The sequence below is a fragment of the Pleurodeles waltl genome, chromosome 6 (assembly GCF_031143425.1).
Source record: "Pleurodeles waltl isolate 20211129_DDA chromosome 6, aPleWal1.hap1.20221129, whole genome shotgun sequence".
NCBI classification, from domain to species: domain Eukaryota; kingdom Metazoa; phylum Chordata; class Amphibia; order Caudata; family Salamandridae; genus Pleurodeles; species Pleurodeles waltl.
Window position 1 is genome coordinate 1,380,284,857 of NC_090445.1, and position 17,628 is coordinate 1,380,302,484.

The window sequence follows — 17,628 nt, forward strand, 5'->3', positions numbered from 1 at the left end:
AGAATTTGTTGAAGTTGCTAGAACGTCAGAAAAAATATCTGCCTATGTCATTCATTATGATGGGGCACGTGATTAACGGACACTTCGAAAACCACCTCTTTCTTGTTGCTGTACAAAGTCTTTAGAAATAATAATAATCTATTCGGGCACAGATAACCATGCTTTTGAATCCATGGGAGGGCACCTACCAACCGATCTTACCAATCTATGCCGTCTTATTTTAGCAGCCTAACATGGCGCAATTCCCACAAGTAGGCCATCAGAAGGCCTTCACTTACTTCTCTCAACCATTCTTAGGAGCACATTTATCAACACTCGCAAAGCAGTGCAAGGTGTTGTTAAAGTATTTACTTTCCAGCGTAAACTTTTTTAGCTGGAAAGTAACCCCTGAATTTACATAAATAGTGCTCTGCGCCAAGGGCAGCCTGTTTGTGTGCTAGCACTGGGAAAGACAGCAACTGCACGATTTCTTAGTAGATATAGCTCTTCGCTGCTCTCTCTCTCAGTGGAAAGCAGCGCCGCACTTTTATTTGTTAGTGAATTTAAACCCTAGAATCCAAGGTTTGATTATATGAATTTGTCTTCGCAATAAGTAATTTCCACCACTAATCAAGTAGTGGAAAATACATTAACCCCAGCCATCCAATGCCAACAATTCAATTTTTGCACTGGCCCTTTGATGTAAATGTAATTTTTCGCAGCACTAGATAGGTGCAGATCTTCGCTTTTCACTGGTCATTTGGTGCAAATTTGTTTTTGCACCGCCCAGGCCCTGCTAATGGGGACAAAACAGATCTGCACCTCGTCAAATGTATGTGATTTAGCCTCAGACCCTTGTATCTTCCAGAAACAGATGTTTGCAGAAGTTGGCAAAATCAGTTCAGAGGAGAGAGGCAGAGCTGAAAAATGCTTTCAAATCCTTGGACTGTCTAGGGAAAAGGGAGCCTCTGTTCGGTTCTCTGCGGTATACATGTTGCCTTCCTGGTTAAGGTGGCGCTCGTGGAAGCTGTGAAAGGGACAAGCCAAGGCCTTGTTCCTGTTTGGCAGTGTGTAGCCCAGAGGCTCACGCATAGCAGACCTCCCCGTTGGTGGCTGTAACTTCATGAAGGCCCGCTGTGTCCTGTGGCGGCTGACGTTTCCCCTCAGAGATGCCAACCTTCCTCATGCGTGAGGACAGGCATCTTGATTACCCGGCTTCAAGTATTCACAGAATGCAATGTAAGTGTATGAATCCTGCATCATTTCCATCCCCTCTCGAACACTTTGGAGGTTTGAATTTTGTCAAATATTTGTAGCCGTTTCTTACTTTTGTGGCTTTCTGAACCAGGACTATATTTAAAATATTGTAAAATATTCTACATGACACTATAACAAAAAGATTCAGATAAAAGGGAATACTTGTGAACTATTTTAGTTGAACTTACATGTATACACTTCCCTTGCCAAACTTCCTTTTATTGTCCTACTTGTAGGCTCCACACTCCAACCCAAGCAACTCCCTCAGAATAACTCGCCTCACTTGGAAAGACTTTTCTCTGTCATTGGAAGTGACCGCAATCCCTGGCTGGGCTGGTGCTTGATATTTCCATGCAAAAATATGCTGTGTAAGTGCACTTTCTAACTTCTTTTTACGTTTGAGTTTTGACAGCTTAGCTGTCAACCGACCCACCCCTAACAAATATACAAAGAGAGGGCTTCGGCTCCGCCCTTTTCAAACCCATGGTTTTTTAAACCACCCGCTTTCAGCCATTGGCTGTAGACTTTGTTGTGACGTCTTGGCTAAGCCCAGAGGGGTATTAATCTCTCACCTAATGCTATTGGTTGTTTGGGTCGGTCCCTTTGCCTTCACTCCAGGGCTCACATTGGTCTGCATGTGGTCTCTTGTGTGGCAGTAGCCAGTGGCGGCTGGCAGTTTTAACAGGGAGGGGGGGCGGGCGGGACGCACACTCACATTTACGCACATCCATTAACAATACTCATCAACATTCAAACATACACGCATGCACCAAACAGTAATTTAAAACGATCTCTCTCTCGCTCTCTCTCCCCCCCCCTTAGGCCAGCCAATGAAGGAAGGCAGCAGTCCCAGATGGGGTCAGTGAGAGTGCTGACCCCACCCCACTCTGTGACGAAATGTCACTGATTGACACTCGCCCCGGGCACTTCATGGCTTAAACCTGAAGCGCGCAGGTCGAAGTCAATGGGTGACGCTTCCCTCGTCACCCGGGGGAGGGCCTCAAGGCACCTTTGCTGAGCCGAGGAGGACACGCCCATAGGAGCTGTGACCTCTTCAGCCCAGCACAGTTCAGCTCAGGCAGCCAGTAGTCTGAGCAAATTGCGCATGTCTAATCCTGGCTGCCTGACTTGAACATGAAGAGTGTTTGTCAGGCCGACCTTTGCTTAGCCTGGCAGACACTCTTCATGAGGGGCAAAAGGTGGGGGGGCGTGGCCCCTCCACCCTAAAGGACGGGCTGCGACTGGCAGTAGCCCTCCCGGTCACTTACGTTGGATCCTTCTCATGTGAGCTGCTCGAATGTGCTAAAGCTTTAGTTCAGTTTATAATTGTTGCACGGTTAATTAAAAGCATTGCAAAAAACAGTAAAACAATAAAAGAAATGAAATACTGAATGCAGTTCAACACTGAAACACATCAATAGCATTATGGTACCAAATACACCATAATCACAGTTAGCGGTGTATACTGTATCAGTGCACAGTTGATCCTTGTTCGAAGGCACTCCTGTGCGAGTATGATTTGGCACATTTTAATTTTTATGATACCACCTTGTTAATAAGGGTCCTGGAAATCTGCAGCAAATAGATGAACAAAATAGTGCAGTCACAGTTTATGCAAATGGTCTACAACTAGATTACCAGAGTCCAGATAAAGTGCAGATAGGAACGTATCCCCTTGGGGTTAAAGTCCCCCTGCAGCATAAATCCAACCCCCTTGTGCTGTGGGACTGGGGAGGTAGACAAGTTCAGGGATGAACTATAATGGTGCAAAGTTGTAACCTGACGGTTTATTCAATAGCGCTGGACCACTGTCTATGAAAACTTTAGCATTGTTGTGCAGGTTCACAAGATTTATCGGGAAAGGGTTAAATGGATGTGCAATTCGGTATCTGTGTAAACGTTGGCACTGTTGTACACATTTTCAAGATTCATCAGGAAAAGGTTAAATGGGTGTGCAATTTAGTTCTGTTGAGAGCAGTGCACAGAAAGGGAAAACGAGAGAACAGTGCACAAGGCACACGTACAGTCTGCCCAGATGCTTGTTTAGGTTCTTCTGCTATGACGTGCAATCTGGACAGTTTGTTAATGGGTGGCCGGCCCTGTGTCTGTAAGAACTTTTAACCGTTATTGTGCAAATTCGCAAGACTGGGAAGTAATAATGAAAAGGACAGAGAATGGAGCTAGCTTCACTGGCAGGGTTCTGTTACAACAATCTTAGATGCTGAGCACCTGTTGTTTGAATAGGTGCTGGGCTCGTGCAACTGTCCACGGGGCAAAGGGGTCCAGGAGTGTTGGGATGCCCGAATGTGCCAAAGCTGCACATGTTACCACATTAAATCCAGAACTATTCTATTGGTAAATTATTGTTTTTACATCAAGAAAATATTCCTCCCAGTGGAGAAAAAGCCCATGAATAAATGTCACTGTGTGAGGAGGGAGTGGGGCCTAATGACCAGAGATATTTAAGAGGCACACTGCCCACCACCTACCCCTCATCCCCTGTCGACGATTCCTGAGAAGTTTTCATACCCCTTGATGGACATCGGCTGCTTACAGCTTCCAAATGCAAGCTGGAAAGCCACAGTCCACAAGTGGATTCCAGCTTGCTTTCCCTGACACTGTGATTTCGGCTCCTCACTGGGTTACTGTGTGAAGGGACACACGTGGCACCACCAGAGGTGGAGGGTCTACTACACCGCCATCATGTCTGGGTGTTCTCTCCCCATTCTGGAAAGAAATTAGCTCCTGCCATTGTTGTCAATAAATGCTGGAACTTTTCAAGTCAGGAAGGGTTTGGAGATAAGTTTGTGATGTGTAAGTTTGGGGATATGGATCCCTATGTACAATGCTATGGCAAAAAGGTTAACTGCTATCTACTAAACACACTGAGTGGTTTATAAAAAAGACATTGTGAATCAAAAAAAGTTTTTTATGACTCATTCTGATTCACAAATACAAGGGGTGCATTGCAATTCATAATGAGATGTGTCGGTGGTGTGTCACGCCAATCGGAGTCACAAACCATTGAAAAGTTACTGACTCTTCAAAAGAGGTGGGGGTGGCAAACCATTTAGCATGGGGAAGCTATCCCATTATCCCTTTGGGAACTGTGTCGGGCCACTTCAGAAGGAGCAGACAGTGGTCCACTGGCTACTCCTTAAGATGTGTTCCAAAGGGAGATACTTTAAGCAAACCGGCTACCTATAAAATAAGTTGCTCATTTAGGAATGCAATTGTATGGATTGTTGTCTGCTGGCCACCATCCCTGTATGTGTAGCCAATGACAAGGGGGTGCACATAGTGACATTTCTAATTATTTTTATAAGGCCGGTGATTCTATGACCATTTGTGACTGGAAATTTGGGAAACAGCTATAATACACTGCATGGCAAAATCTCATACAGGCCGTAAATAGTTTGTGCACAAATTGCAACCAATATTTGTGACCTGTTTCTTTGTACATCTAGCCCATGAACTCACAGCACATTCCTGTCCTGGACTGTCCACTCCTTTCCAGTGACTGGATTTACTCACATTAAATTCTACATGAAAATCCTTCTCAGAGAGCAAAACCACAGGTTTACAATCCAAAACATCTTTTTGTATTCATACAAAAGGTCATTTGCATATGCAAGCCAAATAACATTATGAATTATGCCCAATGTGTGTATAGTTATATCACTTAGATGCTCTAAAATTATGGCATGATCTGACATTCAAGCAACAGTGTTGGAAACCTCAATTACAGACAGAGGACCACTTTGTAACCAGTATCCATTGTAGTGGCTAAGTAGTGAGACTAATGTAACTGAGAGAAAGGGATGAGATCTGATCGACCACGATTCCCCTGCGAAGTCTTATTTGTCATGTGCCTGGTTGCCACAATCATTCCTGCTCTTGGGTAGAGATGAGGCGCTGATAGTTACCCAGAAACCCTGGATTAGGACGACCGGCTTCACATGGTGTAGAATTGTACTTAGTACCCTACAATCTATGCGATTCTGCCGCCCAAATTCAGTAGACTCATTAGCATAATGAGAACATACGCAACACTTAGGGCCCGATTACGACTTCAGCGGAGAGGGTTAATTCATCCCAAATGTGACAGATATCCGGCTCGCCCTGATACGAGTTCCACAAGATATAATGGACTCGTGATTCGGCGGGCAGGATATCCGTCACATTTGGGACGGATTAACCCTCTCAGCCGAAGTCGTAATCAGGCCCTTAGTCTTGTTTTACCCCTTGATGGACCCCGCTGTTTGCAAGTTAGAGAATAAATGATCTACGGGAAAAATTATGACAGACATATTATCTACCCCACATTAGTAGTAAGCATGTGATGCAGTGCCCAATAGTTTAATATTGTGTGGAGAGTTGAAATTCTTGGCATCTCTTTACCAAGATTAAAAGAAACTTAGAAAACGTTGAAGGATTGCAGACTCACAGACTTAAAGAGCACTCTTTTCCTGGGAGATGTTTAGGCTTAAACACTGCTCAAGTGGTCGAGTTGCTGAGGTGGAGACACTTTTTCTATGAATTAAATCTGATTATGGTTTTGCACCTTAAGCAGATTTGGTCACTTAATAATGTATGTTCATCATATATGACAGAAGACTCGTTGGATTCACAGCCTCTCTTACTCACTAATAAATTCAGATTAAAGCTCACTTTTCAATAAGTGTTTAGCATGGATCAACACTCACGAAAGACATATGTTTGGTTTGGATTACATGATGACAAGTGTTATCACTCTAACCATGGACAATGGTATGCGACTCTGTGCCTGCAGTATTTTCGCGTGATCATGGATTTGCCACATTTGTTATATAATCCATCATCTGTTGAATAATTTTCAGATTTTAGAAAAATAAAAATAGTTCAAACATATAAGGTCACTAAAAACATGACATGTTGCTGCACAATTGAAAGCCCTTCGTAATGTTGACTTTCAGTAGCTTATTGCTGTATTTGGGAGTTAAACTGGTACTAATGAGGTGAAACTTTTACAGAGACAATGTTAACATGCACATAAACGAGAAAATAGTGAAGTAAAACTACTAAAAAATGTGCCACATTAAAATACATAATTTGTCTTTACGTGCCACATAATTTAGTCAACCTTACCACATAATTTAGTCCTCGTCCTTGCATAATTCCATTGGAGCTTTTCTATAACCATGGCTGATCATGTACTCCGTTCTGTAGTGTCTCAGAGTGTTGGGTATGGGAGAGAAGGTCCACAGTCTTGACGTGAGCTGCGACAGCGCTCACACAAGGCTCATCCAATCTGAATCACAAAGGTAAACTGAATTCTGCGTTCAAACCTTGGTTCACGCTTGGTAGCAAAACAAATTGATCTCACCTACGGGATCTATTGCCTTTGGCAATTTCCTTTAGCTATGTTGTACAGAACCGCAGCAAGGCTTTTTCCTTCCTATCGATTTTTAGCTAGTGGAACAGGAAGCAACACGAAAGGGAAGGGGGGGGTTACAAAAACACTGATGGCAACAGAAGGGAGGGGGCAAGCAACAACACGGAGAGCAACCGAAGAAGAGAGGGTAGGGGAAAACAACAACAAGGAGCACAACGGAAAAGGGAGGGTAGTGGGCGAGTGGAGGCAAGCAACAACAAGGAGCACAAGGGAAGAAGGGAGGGGGAGGGCAAGAAACAGCAGTGAGCACAACGTAAGGAAGGAGGCTGGGATGGGGGCAAGCAACAACACAAAGAACAACAGAAGGAGGGAGAGTTTTTTGGGCAAGTAACAACAAGAAGCACAACACAACGGTGGGTGAGACAAGCAACAACATAGAGCATAGTGGGGAGGCAAAAAATATCTCAGGGCAGAACTGGGGCAAGCAGCAACACAGAGCACAAGGGAAGAAGGGAGGGGGAGTTACTGCAAGAAACAGCAGTGAGCACATCATAAGGAAGGAGGCTGGGTGGGGGCAAGCAACAACTCGAAGAACAAAATAAGGAGGGAGAGTTTATGGGGCCAATTAACAACAAGAAGCACAACACAACGGTGGGTGAGACAAGCAACAACATAGAGCATAGTGGGGAGGCAAACAATAACTCAGGGCAGAACTGGGACAAGCAGCAACACAGAGCACAACAGGGTGGCATGCAACCACACGGAGCACCACAGAAGGAAGGAGGCAAGAATATGTGCGGAGGCAAGCAATAACATGGAGCACAAGGGAATGAGGGAGGGAGGGCGTGTGGGGCAAGCAACAAAATGAGTACAACAGAAGGGTGGGTGAGGCAAGCAAAAACAGAGCACAACGAGGAGGCAAACAACAACTCAGGAAACAACATGGCAAAGGAACAACACAGAGCAAAACAGGAGGGCCAGCAACTACACAGAGCACCATTGAAGGAAGGATTACGTGTGGGGACAAGAAACAACACAGATCACAATGGAAGGAGGGAGGGTGTGTGGGGCAATGAAGAACACAGAGCACAATAGTGGGCCAAGCAACAACACAGAGCGCAAATGGAAGGCAAGCAACAACACAAAATTGGCACCTACGGAAATACAGTAAACAGAGGACTGAGACATGAGCAGACTGGTTGCCATTCAAACAGGGCTGCCAGATCTCAGCAAAACTAATGGTATGTCCTCTCCTCGTGGGACCATACCTAGAAAACATACCGTGGGCTCCATAGTAGAACACTATTGACAATTTCCATAAAGTCTATGACAAACCTAATTGAACTTTAACTACCAACAGGTTGTACTATAACAACTCAATGACACTTTGTTTATCAATCTCGTAAAGATGAAGGGTGCAACCAGGATGATGGAATTTTAAACTCTTTTTAATATCATACACTGCGATCTCTACGGAAAGTGCACTGAGACCCCTCAGGTATGCTCTAAGCATAACTTAAAACACAGCACAGTTAAAGAGCATACAAAGAAGAAGAATGAAGGGAACCAGTCATATAGACATTAAAGTACTCCTTAATCTCACATACCTTGTCCTCCTCCTCTCTCCGCTGGCACTCCTCTGCTTTCCTGCGCAACTCCTCCTGGATCACACGGGCATACTCAGAGTCCCTTTCTTCACTAAAATTAGATAAGGAGAAAACAAAAGTGTCTGGACTTTACTCACTTGAGTGACAACATGTGTCATGCCGAATGTGACCAGGATACACACCCAATAGTACAACGAGAAGATGGGATGCACACTGTTTACATTACATAAAACATATATCTTTAAAACACACACATAAAAAACTGAAAGCATAATTAAAGTTGGAACGACACCTTCAAGCCCTAGACAGAGATATGATGGTTTGATCACCTAGGCTTGCCGGCAGAGAATCATTTACTCCCTCAAGTTTGTGTGTGGACAGTAACAAGGAAGGCTGAACAGCATTGGGTAGGCAGCCTCAAGCGGTGACCCCTATTATGAGGACCTGGTTCATTCAGCCATGGAACCTTTTCCCAATAAAGAACCATGCAACAGTTTGTAAGAAGCGCCCTTCTGCTGCTGGACTGGTGTGTGCTATGAGCCCTTCTCCCTGTTCTTCCTCAACGATTTGAGCTATGGGAGGAGTGTCCTACATATGTAATGACAGAATGCTGCCCTGGAAAATTCAAGGATGGAATCTCACCCTCACTCCCAAGTTCTGCTCTTCCACCAAACAGAAGAAAGGTCAGTTTTCTATTGTTACACTGCACCATCATGGCTCCCACAAGACATCCACTGTTTGAGTGCTAGAATACGGTTTCACCAATATAGCAGGTTATGGGTAGATCCGGGAGAATGGGCTGAAACACACAGGGATCACCTGGGATGGTACAGCGGGATGAACCCCCGACAGGAGGTGGGGCAGTATTCGGCCTCTAGTGGCAGGTTGTTTACCCATGTTGAAAATTCAAGTACAGATGGAACGATTTTGTACACATCTACAATGGTGTGTGGAGTGAGGATTGCTCATTTCACACAACTCCACTCCAAGGCACTAGACATCTTTTTTCCTCCAAAAATTGTGATCACATACTCGGATTCTGACGGACCTACAATGGCCTGTCATTGAGGAAATAATAAAATGTAAAATGGGATGTCTAATCTACAAAGCAATTTATCTTTACTCAACATCCTACCTCTTCAAACTACTCAAACTATAAGATGGCCTCCGAGGGCTCAGACGTAAAGGCAACTTTCTACTTGAAATCGGAAGCTTCACAACCAAGCATGCCCAACATCGATCCTTCTCTGGTGATGCTATCCTGAAACGGAACTGTCTTCCAGCTAACATAGGAGCCAAACATGCCTTATTGTTACTGTGAAAACATCTCTCAACTCACCTATTCAGACTATACTTAACTATTACCTCCTCATTCTCTACCGACTATCCTCTCCCACCCTTATTTCATTCACTGCCCCCAGCTGTCACATTAATACAACTGTCAGTCAATCCTCCTTCTCCGCTATTTCCTCCCAAGGCTCCGCTCTAATGGCCTCCGCTGTCCTGCCACTCTGTTTCCTTTATCGCTCTGCTACTGACTTTCTCCTGTGACTATGAATCTATATCACCTCCTCCAGCACTCAGGGATTATTGAGCCCCTTCTGCATCTTTCCCGTTCTTGAACATGTATCCACTTTCTACTGAAATCAGCCACAGCCAATGCCAATTAGTCCCTTCCCTCTTCAAAGCCCTGCCTACCATACACTTTGCTTACCTCACACACTACTGTTTAACCATTCCCTCTACTATAAAGTTCTATTAGTGTTCAGACTAGCACACCTTGGACTGAGTGGCTGACGACTATATTGCTATTTAATATTGCTTAATTACTGAATTTGTTAAGACAGTGATGCCTCTCCAATGTAACTCTGTCTATATTTTTCATAAATACTTCTAAACAAGGTGGGGATCGGTGCTTTCAACATGCCTGGTCTCCAACCCCTGAACTTGGCAACTTGATCGGTGAATGTCTAATATATGGATAATTCAATCTCTGTGAAGGTCCCTAAGGCGGTGTGGAATACCATCAGCATTTCCGGATTTGTGCAAAGAAGACACTTGTAATTTACTGTGACTGATTCCCTCTCAAGGACTGTCATTTACATATTGTAACTGTGACCTTTCTCCTGGCTGTCTGAGCGTTCAGGAAGTACTTTCACCCTGATGTTTTTAACATCACATTTTTTTTACCAAAACCAAGCAATGTCCAATATTAATCTTTAATACCTGGTAACACAATTAACCTAGCTTTGTCCATGGTCACGAAATGGTCCTTTAAGTCTGCAAATATACCATTCAACCTTTTATAAGTACGATTTCCTCAATTTGTAGCTTAAACATTTCCTATTTTGCCACTTACTTTTATTCTCATTCTGACTCCAACGTAAGTCATTGAGCAAATAAATGCTTTTTCTCTGTAGTAAACATTTCTGCCCTTGATATTACCAGATATTTGCTTGTCAAATATTCTGACAGAGCGGGAATCAGGGGTTTGTTATGGCAGCTATTCTTCAGCAGATCTGGGTTCTGGGCAGTTCCCGATGATTCATTCAGGCTACATCCTGGTGCTGCATGCCAGCAGCAGAACACAAGCAGTAAGCAGCGCTAGGGTTGATTCAGTGTCCATCCCCATTCGGATCATCAGCTTGCACGTAAAATAGAAGGGATCCTTCTGTCTTTTCTAACGTAAACTGCTACAAATTCCTTATTTCCTGTGTAATCAGTCATTGGTTTTGATCAAACAGTGCCCTTGCTGAGAGAGCAGTTGGAGGTCACACGGTTCCTCACTAGAGCATCAGACCTGGCCGCCACACCCATTAGCCCCTCAGGGTAAACAAGGATACACAGTGAAGTGTCACTTATAACGTTGTCAACAAGTAAAAAGAGATTTCAAGTTTTTTTACTTTTGCAGGCTCTGTCTCCAAATAGCATAATAAAATCTATGGGTGCTCTGGAGAAAAAACTGGTACGGTTGTCTCTGAGTTAAATAACGCAAAAAATATTAATATATGTAACACATAATACTGTATGTGCTCTTTACTAAATGTTGGAACCCATTTTTTCAACCTCAGCACAGCGAAAGCATGAGTTAGATCTGCAAGGTTTGGAATTTGTATCTTGCAGGTGATTCTGAATTGTTTATAGTAGGTGCACGTCACGGAATTGTTTTACTAGGACTATTATTTCCGACCTGCAGATAGCACACGGATCTCTGCAATAAACGTATTTACCTACTGAGCTATCCTGCATAAAATAAAAATCTGCAACCTAAACATTACACTTCATGCTCTGCTAATTATATGTTTACCCTCCAAGCTATGTGATTCGGGCCTATCACCACATAGGCACACAGACTTCTGCCATTTCAAGTACCATATCCTTGAAGCTTTCTGAATACATATTGATCTTTGCAGAAGGTGCCTCAAACCTCTAGTTTACCCTTAAATAAGGCCCGTTTGTGGCTAAATAAACCAGGACAATTTTACAATCAGTTTTTAACTTGTTACCAATTTATTTAGAGCAAAGTTGTTAAATAAATAATATATGGGCTGCCTCTCCTAACAACTCCTTTACTGCAAACGATCCTTTCAACCCCAATATATAGGTCCTGCAGGATTTTTTTTGCAGCTTTGTCTGCAGGTCTTCAGGATTTGACATCTACATAAATATCTAAGAGATGCAAGCCCCTAAGGAATTTAAAGATAGAAATCTAACACTGTATCTATCTGACGAGAGGACCAGTTTACCTGAGTGCCGGTCCAATGGCAGCATTTGTGAGCTAGCACAATCCGTGCACTTCTCCCCATCGCCTAAATACGAACATAAGGTGGTTACTAATAGTCTGAATGAGCTGAAATATACGGATCTCGGCCAAAAAGTTTGGTTAACCGTTAGGCCGCTACACGGTACAATTCATGAGGATAGTGAGAAGCCTAATCTTTTGACAAAACTATGCAGATATTTTACCATGAACAACATTATATTTTTTTCAGCTGTATACTTCCGATAAACCCCTAAGAAATGGGAAACGCCTACCTAAAAGAAATGCCGAAGCTTTGTTGGAATTTCCGTTTCTCTGGGTTTGTATATGGGACAAGAATCCATTTCCCCACATTTGAGTGTGAAAACATGGGCTGTCCCGCATTAGCACAATTTTGACTATAGTACCTGTGGTTAGAAAATCTGGCTTGGGCCCTTTAGGAAGTACTTCTCAAACCTCTATTTTAAGATGGCACTGTACCCATGCCATGGACAATCCGTCCACTACCATCTAAAGGCCATGGTTTAACTTGTTTGAAAGCTTGTCAGTAAAAGGGCGACTGGGCTTATCTCCATTTGCGAAGACTGCGCAGTGGCATGATATCCTACCACTGGGTCGGATCCGTTTGACTTGCGTTTGTGTGTCCTGCACGTAGCATTATTACAGAAGGGTAGGACCATCCCAACTGTTGTAACAGTGTGTATTGCCTAAATGCTTGGGAAACGTACCAACTATGTCATGGAAATCCCAGGGCCGAAGGTAAACAAAATGTTCCCACAGCTGTGCTCCTCACTAAGGTACTAATCTTTGTAACCCACCCCATAGTGCACTGTGGCAGAGGATGGGGGGAACCAGCTGATTGTTTTAGTAGATGCCTCTTCCTGCAAACATAATTGGTTAGTTCCAATAAGCAACCTCTTTCTTTAATTTTGTCAAAAGAATGAGTTGCAACTTGTTTTAATTATATTTTAATATAATGTACTAATTTGACGTTAGAATTTTACTAATTTTAACATATGCAATCGTTATTTATTTTTTATTTTTTGGTCTCTTTTATTCTCATTCAAAAACATCTGTATTAAAATTGACTTATCCTTTGGAGGCTCCACATAGATCTCCAAAGGGGCTGAATGACAGACCATAACCCGCGAAAGTCCTATTGAGTCTAAGTACAGCTGATGTAGTAAAGCGAACAATTACCAGTGTGAGGCATGTTGCATAAGCAAGGGCATGTTACATTAAAGACTCTTCTGGGATCAGTGTGCATGAAGCATTAACTTTGTTATATGCCCGGTTCATTAATATGCACAGTCAGCCTACTTATTACGATCAAGGGACTCTACAACGGGGTGCGACCCTTCACCCTCTCAGCAGCTGGACAACCCTGCATTATGTGCGGGTCCCACTTCACAGGTTTGCTTCTTGAGCACTGAAGACACATACAAACAAGAAGTTTTAATTTTCCTTTGGCTCACTTTGGCACTATGTGCCCTCCTACTCATTTGCACTCATCACATGGAATGTGTAACTCTTCACGCTGGTGTACAATGCACGCTGTTGCAGACTAGTCATTTAACACAGATGTGCAACATGACATAGTACTTATTCTTACGAACACAACAAAAGCTAAGGTGTTAACTAAGGCATATTTTGAGCACTGACCTAACACATTGCTGGGATGAGAAGATTAGGCTGTTACTTCGATGTTCCCGGACACTAGGCTTATGGCTTTCCTTCTTTGGTTTTAGTTGATTTGATTTGATTTGACTAATCCCAAGTCAAGAAAGCGCTGAATGAAATGCTCTGTAAGAGTAGGGCCGAATTTAAAATGCTTACATACATGTTTGTATAAAGGATTTCTAGATAGGTGAAGTAAGGCTTTAAACCACCACAAAGATGCAGCCTTTGTTTATAATTATTTGGAAGGTTAACTGTTTGTGAAAGAAACATCTAAGTAAATGTTCTGCCTAAATTTAGTCTGATACCAAAACAAGAGTCACATTACTTACCAGAAACTACTAAATGTTGTAATCTACCATGGGTGTGTATTTACTGAAGCAGTTAAGTGACAGCGGTGTGTGACTGAAGACTTCCCTCTGGAGGGTCTGGGCACTGTATGGTTTAAGCTCCAATGATTAAGTGTAGGGTCAGCATTATTGAGGAAAATTACCTCTCAGGGCCAGATTCACAAAATGCCTTACGTTTCTCTAAATCTTGCCCACTCACAGAAAAATCTTTGGGAATCTGGCCCTCGATATCAGAGCTGCTTAAACAGAGGAAAGTAGTGTTTATGGTATTTCACTCCTCAGGAAAGGTGTTTCTTCATTTTGCTCAATAAGACAGGTATGAAAATATGTAGATTTATATATTCCACTTCATTAGCACTGTGTATGATCAGTTTTTAAAAAAACATTTGAAATACAACTAGAGTACATCATCTTTACACACAGGTGGCTCCTGCACAATGGCGAAGGAGCATCGTCCCCCTAGCCAAGAGCCAGGAGATGAAAAATGAAACAATAGTTATAATATTGTTTTATTATTCACCTGCTGGCTCAGCCAGCGGTACAGGGAGGGGCGGGGTTGGGCCAGGGGATGTGGGGAGAGGACACTCAAGTGCGCATTTGTGTTTGGCTGGCCATCTGAAGCCAGCCAAACACACATGGGCACTTAGGCCCTCATTCCGAGCCTGGCGGGCGGCGGAGGCCGCCCGCCAGGCTTCCCCCCTCCGAAATACCGCTCCGCGGTCGTAAGACCGCGGAGGGTATTCCGAGTTTTCCCCTGGGCTGGCGGGCGGTCTTCACAAGACCGCCCGCCAGCCCAGGGGAAAACTCCCTTCCCACGATGACGCCGGCTCGTAATAGAGCCGGCGGAGTGGGAAGGTGCGACGGGTGCAGTTGCACCCGTCGCGTATTTCAGTGTCTGCTTTGCAGACACTGAAATACTTTTAGGGGCCCTCTTATGGGGGCCCCTGCCGTGCCCATGCCATAGGCATGGGCACGGCAGGGGCCCCCAGGGGCCCCGCGACTCCCCCTCCCGCCATCCGGTTCCCGGCGGGAGAACCGCCAGGAACTGGATGGCGGGAGGGGGAGTCGGAATCCCCATGCCGGCGCAGCATGCTGCGCCGGCTTGGAGGATTCCTTTGGGGCAGCGGGAAACCGGCGGGAGACCGCCGGTTTCCCTTCTCTGACCGCGGCTGAGCCGCCGCGGTCAGAATGCCCCGCGGGGCACCGCCGGCCTGTCGGCGGTGCCACCGCGTCCCACGGCCCTGGCGGACTTGTTCCGCCAGGGTCGTAATGACCCCCTTAGTTTTCTCAAGCGCATCTGTTTTGACAGCCGGGCTGAAGAAACTGCACAGACCCCAGAGCTGTGACTCAGCAGCAGCCACTGCCGCTCAGACCAATCCTGACGCTCCTTTCAGGCTAACCTTTGCATGAAAGTAGCACCAGGATTGGTGGGGAGCCTGTGCTGGTGTACCAGTGAATGTTGGGACACCAGAAGAGGTGAGCGGTGGCAGGAGGCGGAGGAATGGCAAAAAAGTTACCTTTTTTCATTTTTTCTTTCTTGAATTTTTTCTGTTTACCCCCCTTTCTCGTCGTCCCCTCTGACCCCCCATTGACATTTGCGGCAGCCATCAGTGTCTTTACGCCCCCTACCCAAAGAATGCAGTTCTCTCTTTTCTTGAGTAGAAAAGCAAGTTACGTTTTTTTGTTTTGTTTTTTTAATTTCCACATGCTATGCATTTTCTATGTAGGTTGTGGGTTCATTTACAGTTCATGCATCTCTTTGCCATAATTCTCTGTTTTCAAAATCTAATCAAATTTAATTTGAGGAAAGCGATATTGGTGAACTTTGGTAGGATAAGCAGAAAGATTACAGCAGTTAATAATAGCTCCACAAAGACGTACATTTGCCGCTGTTTCTCTAAACTCCGAATTTTATTCCGTTCATCCTCTTCGTCCTGAAGCTTTTTGGCTATTCGAATATCCTTTTGGACCAGTTTGTTCTTCTGAATGTTGGAAGCATAGTGCTGTTCAACTGTAGTGGTAGAGAAAAAGACATAGTATGAGGCCTACCATTTTATAAAAGTATTTGTTGAACTAACTTACATAATGGAACAAAACAACATCGACCGGATTAAATAATTTAGAAAGCAATGCAACAATGCATGTACAGGTGAATGAGCTGTAGTCAGTGACTCTGACTCTTACACGAATAGATACATAAAAATAGCAATTACTCGGCAACTCCTTAAGTATTCTCAACTTCTATATCAATTGAATGAAATGTACTAAAGTACAATTTATCAGGGATGAAAGAATGCACTGTTTTAAGCAACAGTTTTATCCAAAATGAATCATCCGTAGAAACACTGAATAAGGGGTCAATGAATCCTTCAAGAACATTACTCATTAATTGATAAGTAGTATCTTAAGATCGAACCTCCTTCTGCAATAGCTGTTAAGATGTGATTGGGCCTACATTCGTAAGTAGTCTGGTTACTTGGGTTTTCATTTATGTCTTTTGTAGTAAACTTGCATTGTTAAATTAATTAACTGTATTAATTCACAATTGTTTAATAAAAGAATGCAAACGGTTATGTGGTATAGCTACTTAAATATTGAATGGAATGTCTTAATGAGCCACTCAGCCGTAAATTAAGGAAATACATGTGCTCAAAGTCATTGACATGCTCAGGGGTGATTACATTTATTGCCTTGAATGGTACAACTGTGCATCCAATGTTGAGCACTTAGAGTGTGCCTTGAAAGTTTGTTCTATCCCTAAGAGTTTCTGTAAGCAAAGGCTTAATTTGATAGTAAATTCACACCTGATACAGTACACAATTATTGGGCTGGTTTATTATGTTTTAGTTCTCAATTAAAACATGGTGTACATTTCAGAATACAAACTGAGCAGATATCTGTGACAAGTCATAATACGTGAAATTGCACTTCATAATATTTGTTCTAGACACTGATACCTTCCCATCACCCAGACTGCATTTATGGCGTTTAATTCACCTTTCTTCTTTTCTATGAACTTAACAAATATAATTTTAAACAGAATATCTAATTTCCCAGAGTGCTAATGTCACATTATTTGAAAAGCATTTTGTTTTTTTCTCTGCACTGAGAAATTGTAAATGTCAAGGAGATGCAAGGCAAGCCTGTCACTGGGAAAGGTGCCTTTCTTGAGAGATCCAAGCTAAAAGAACAGATGATGAACGGAATGCTGAACAATGCAAACATGCAGATCAGTCTTGACCCTGTTGACACTGTTCAGTATTCCATCCATCATCTGTTCTTTTTTCTTTTGCCATCCTAAATGGGAAGGGTATGCCCAGACATGGGTCCCGTGCTCACTGCGCCACTGGATTCAGGCTAGCCTGGCTGTTGAAGGATGATACCCTGAAACCGGTCCCATGATGCTTGTTTCTAGTCGAGGGAGGACCTGGCTTTGCAGTTCAGGCTGGACTGTTCCAGTGGAGCACAGGGTCAAGACTGATTTGCATATGGCGTGGTCCAAACTGGGGTGGCGTGGTGGGCAAAAAACAATGGATTAAACCCAGACCTTTGTGCCTGGCGTTGAATGTTTGCATTGTTCAGCATTCCGTCCATCATCTGTTCTTTTTTCTTTTCTCGTGAGAT

The 17,628-nt window shown here is 43.6% G+C and overlaps 1 protein-coding gene across 3 annotated transcripts in view; it reads right to left on the minus strand.

Moving 5' to 3' along the window:
• LOC138300863 (coiled-coil domain-containing protein 50-like) overlaps positions 1–17,628 on the minus strand; it is a 671,686-nt gene that overhangs the window by 352,320 nt on the left and 301,738 nt on the right. For all 3 annotated transcript variants that reach the window (XM_069240701.1, XM_069240699.1, XM_069240700.1), the window contains exons 4-5: positions 15,886–16,015; positions 8,218–8,308 (exon numbers count right to left, since the gene is read on the minus strand). In XM_069240701.1, coding sequence (XP_069096802.1) covers positions 8,218–8,308; positions 15,886–16,015 — 221 coding nt within the window. The remainder of the gene's footprint in view (positions 1–8,217; positions 8,309–15,885; positions 16,016–17,628) is intronic.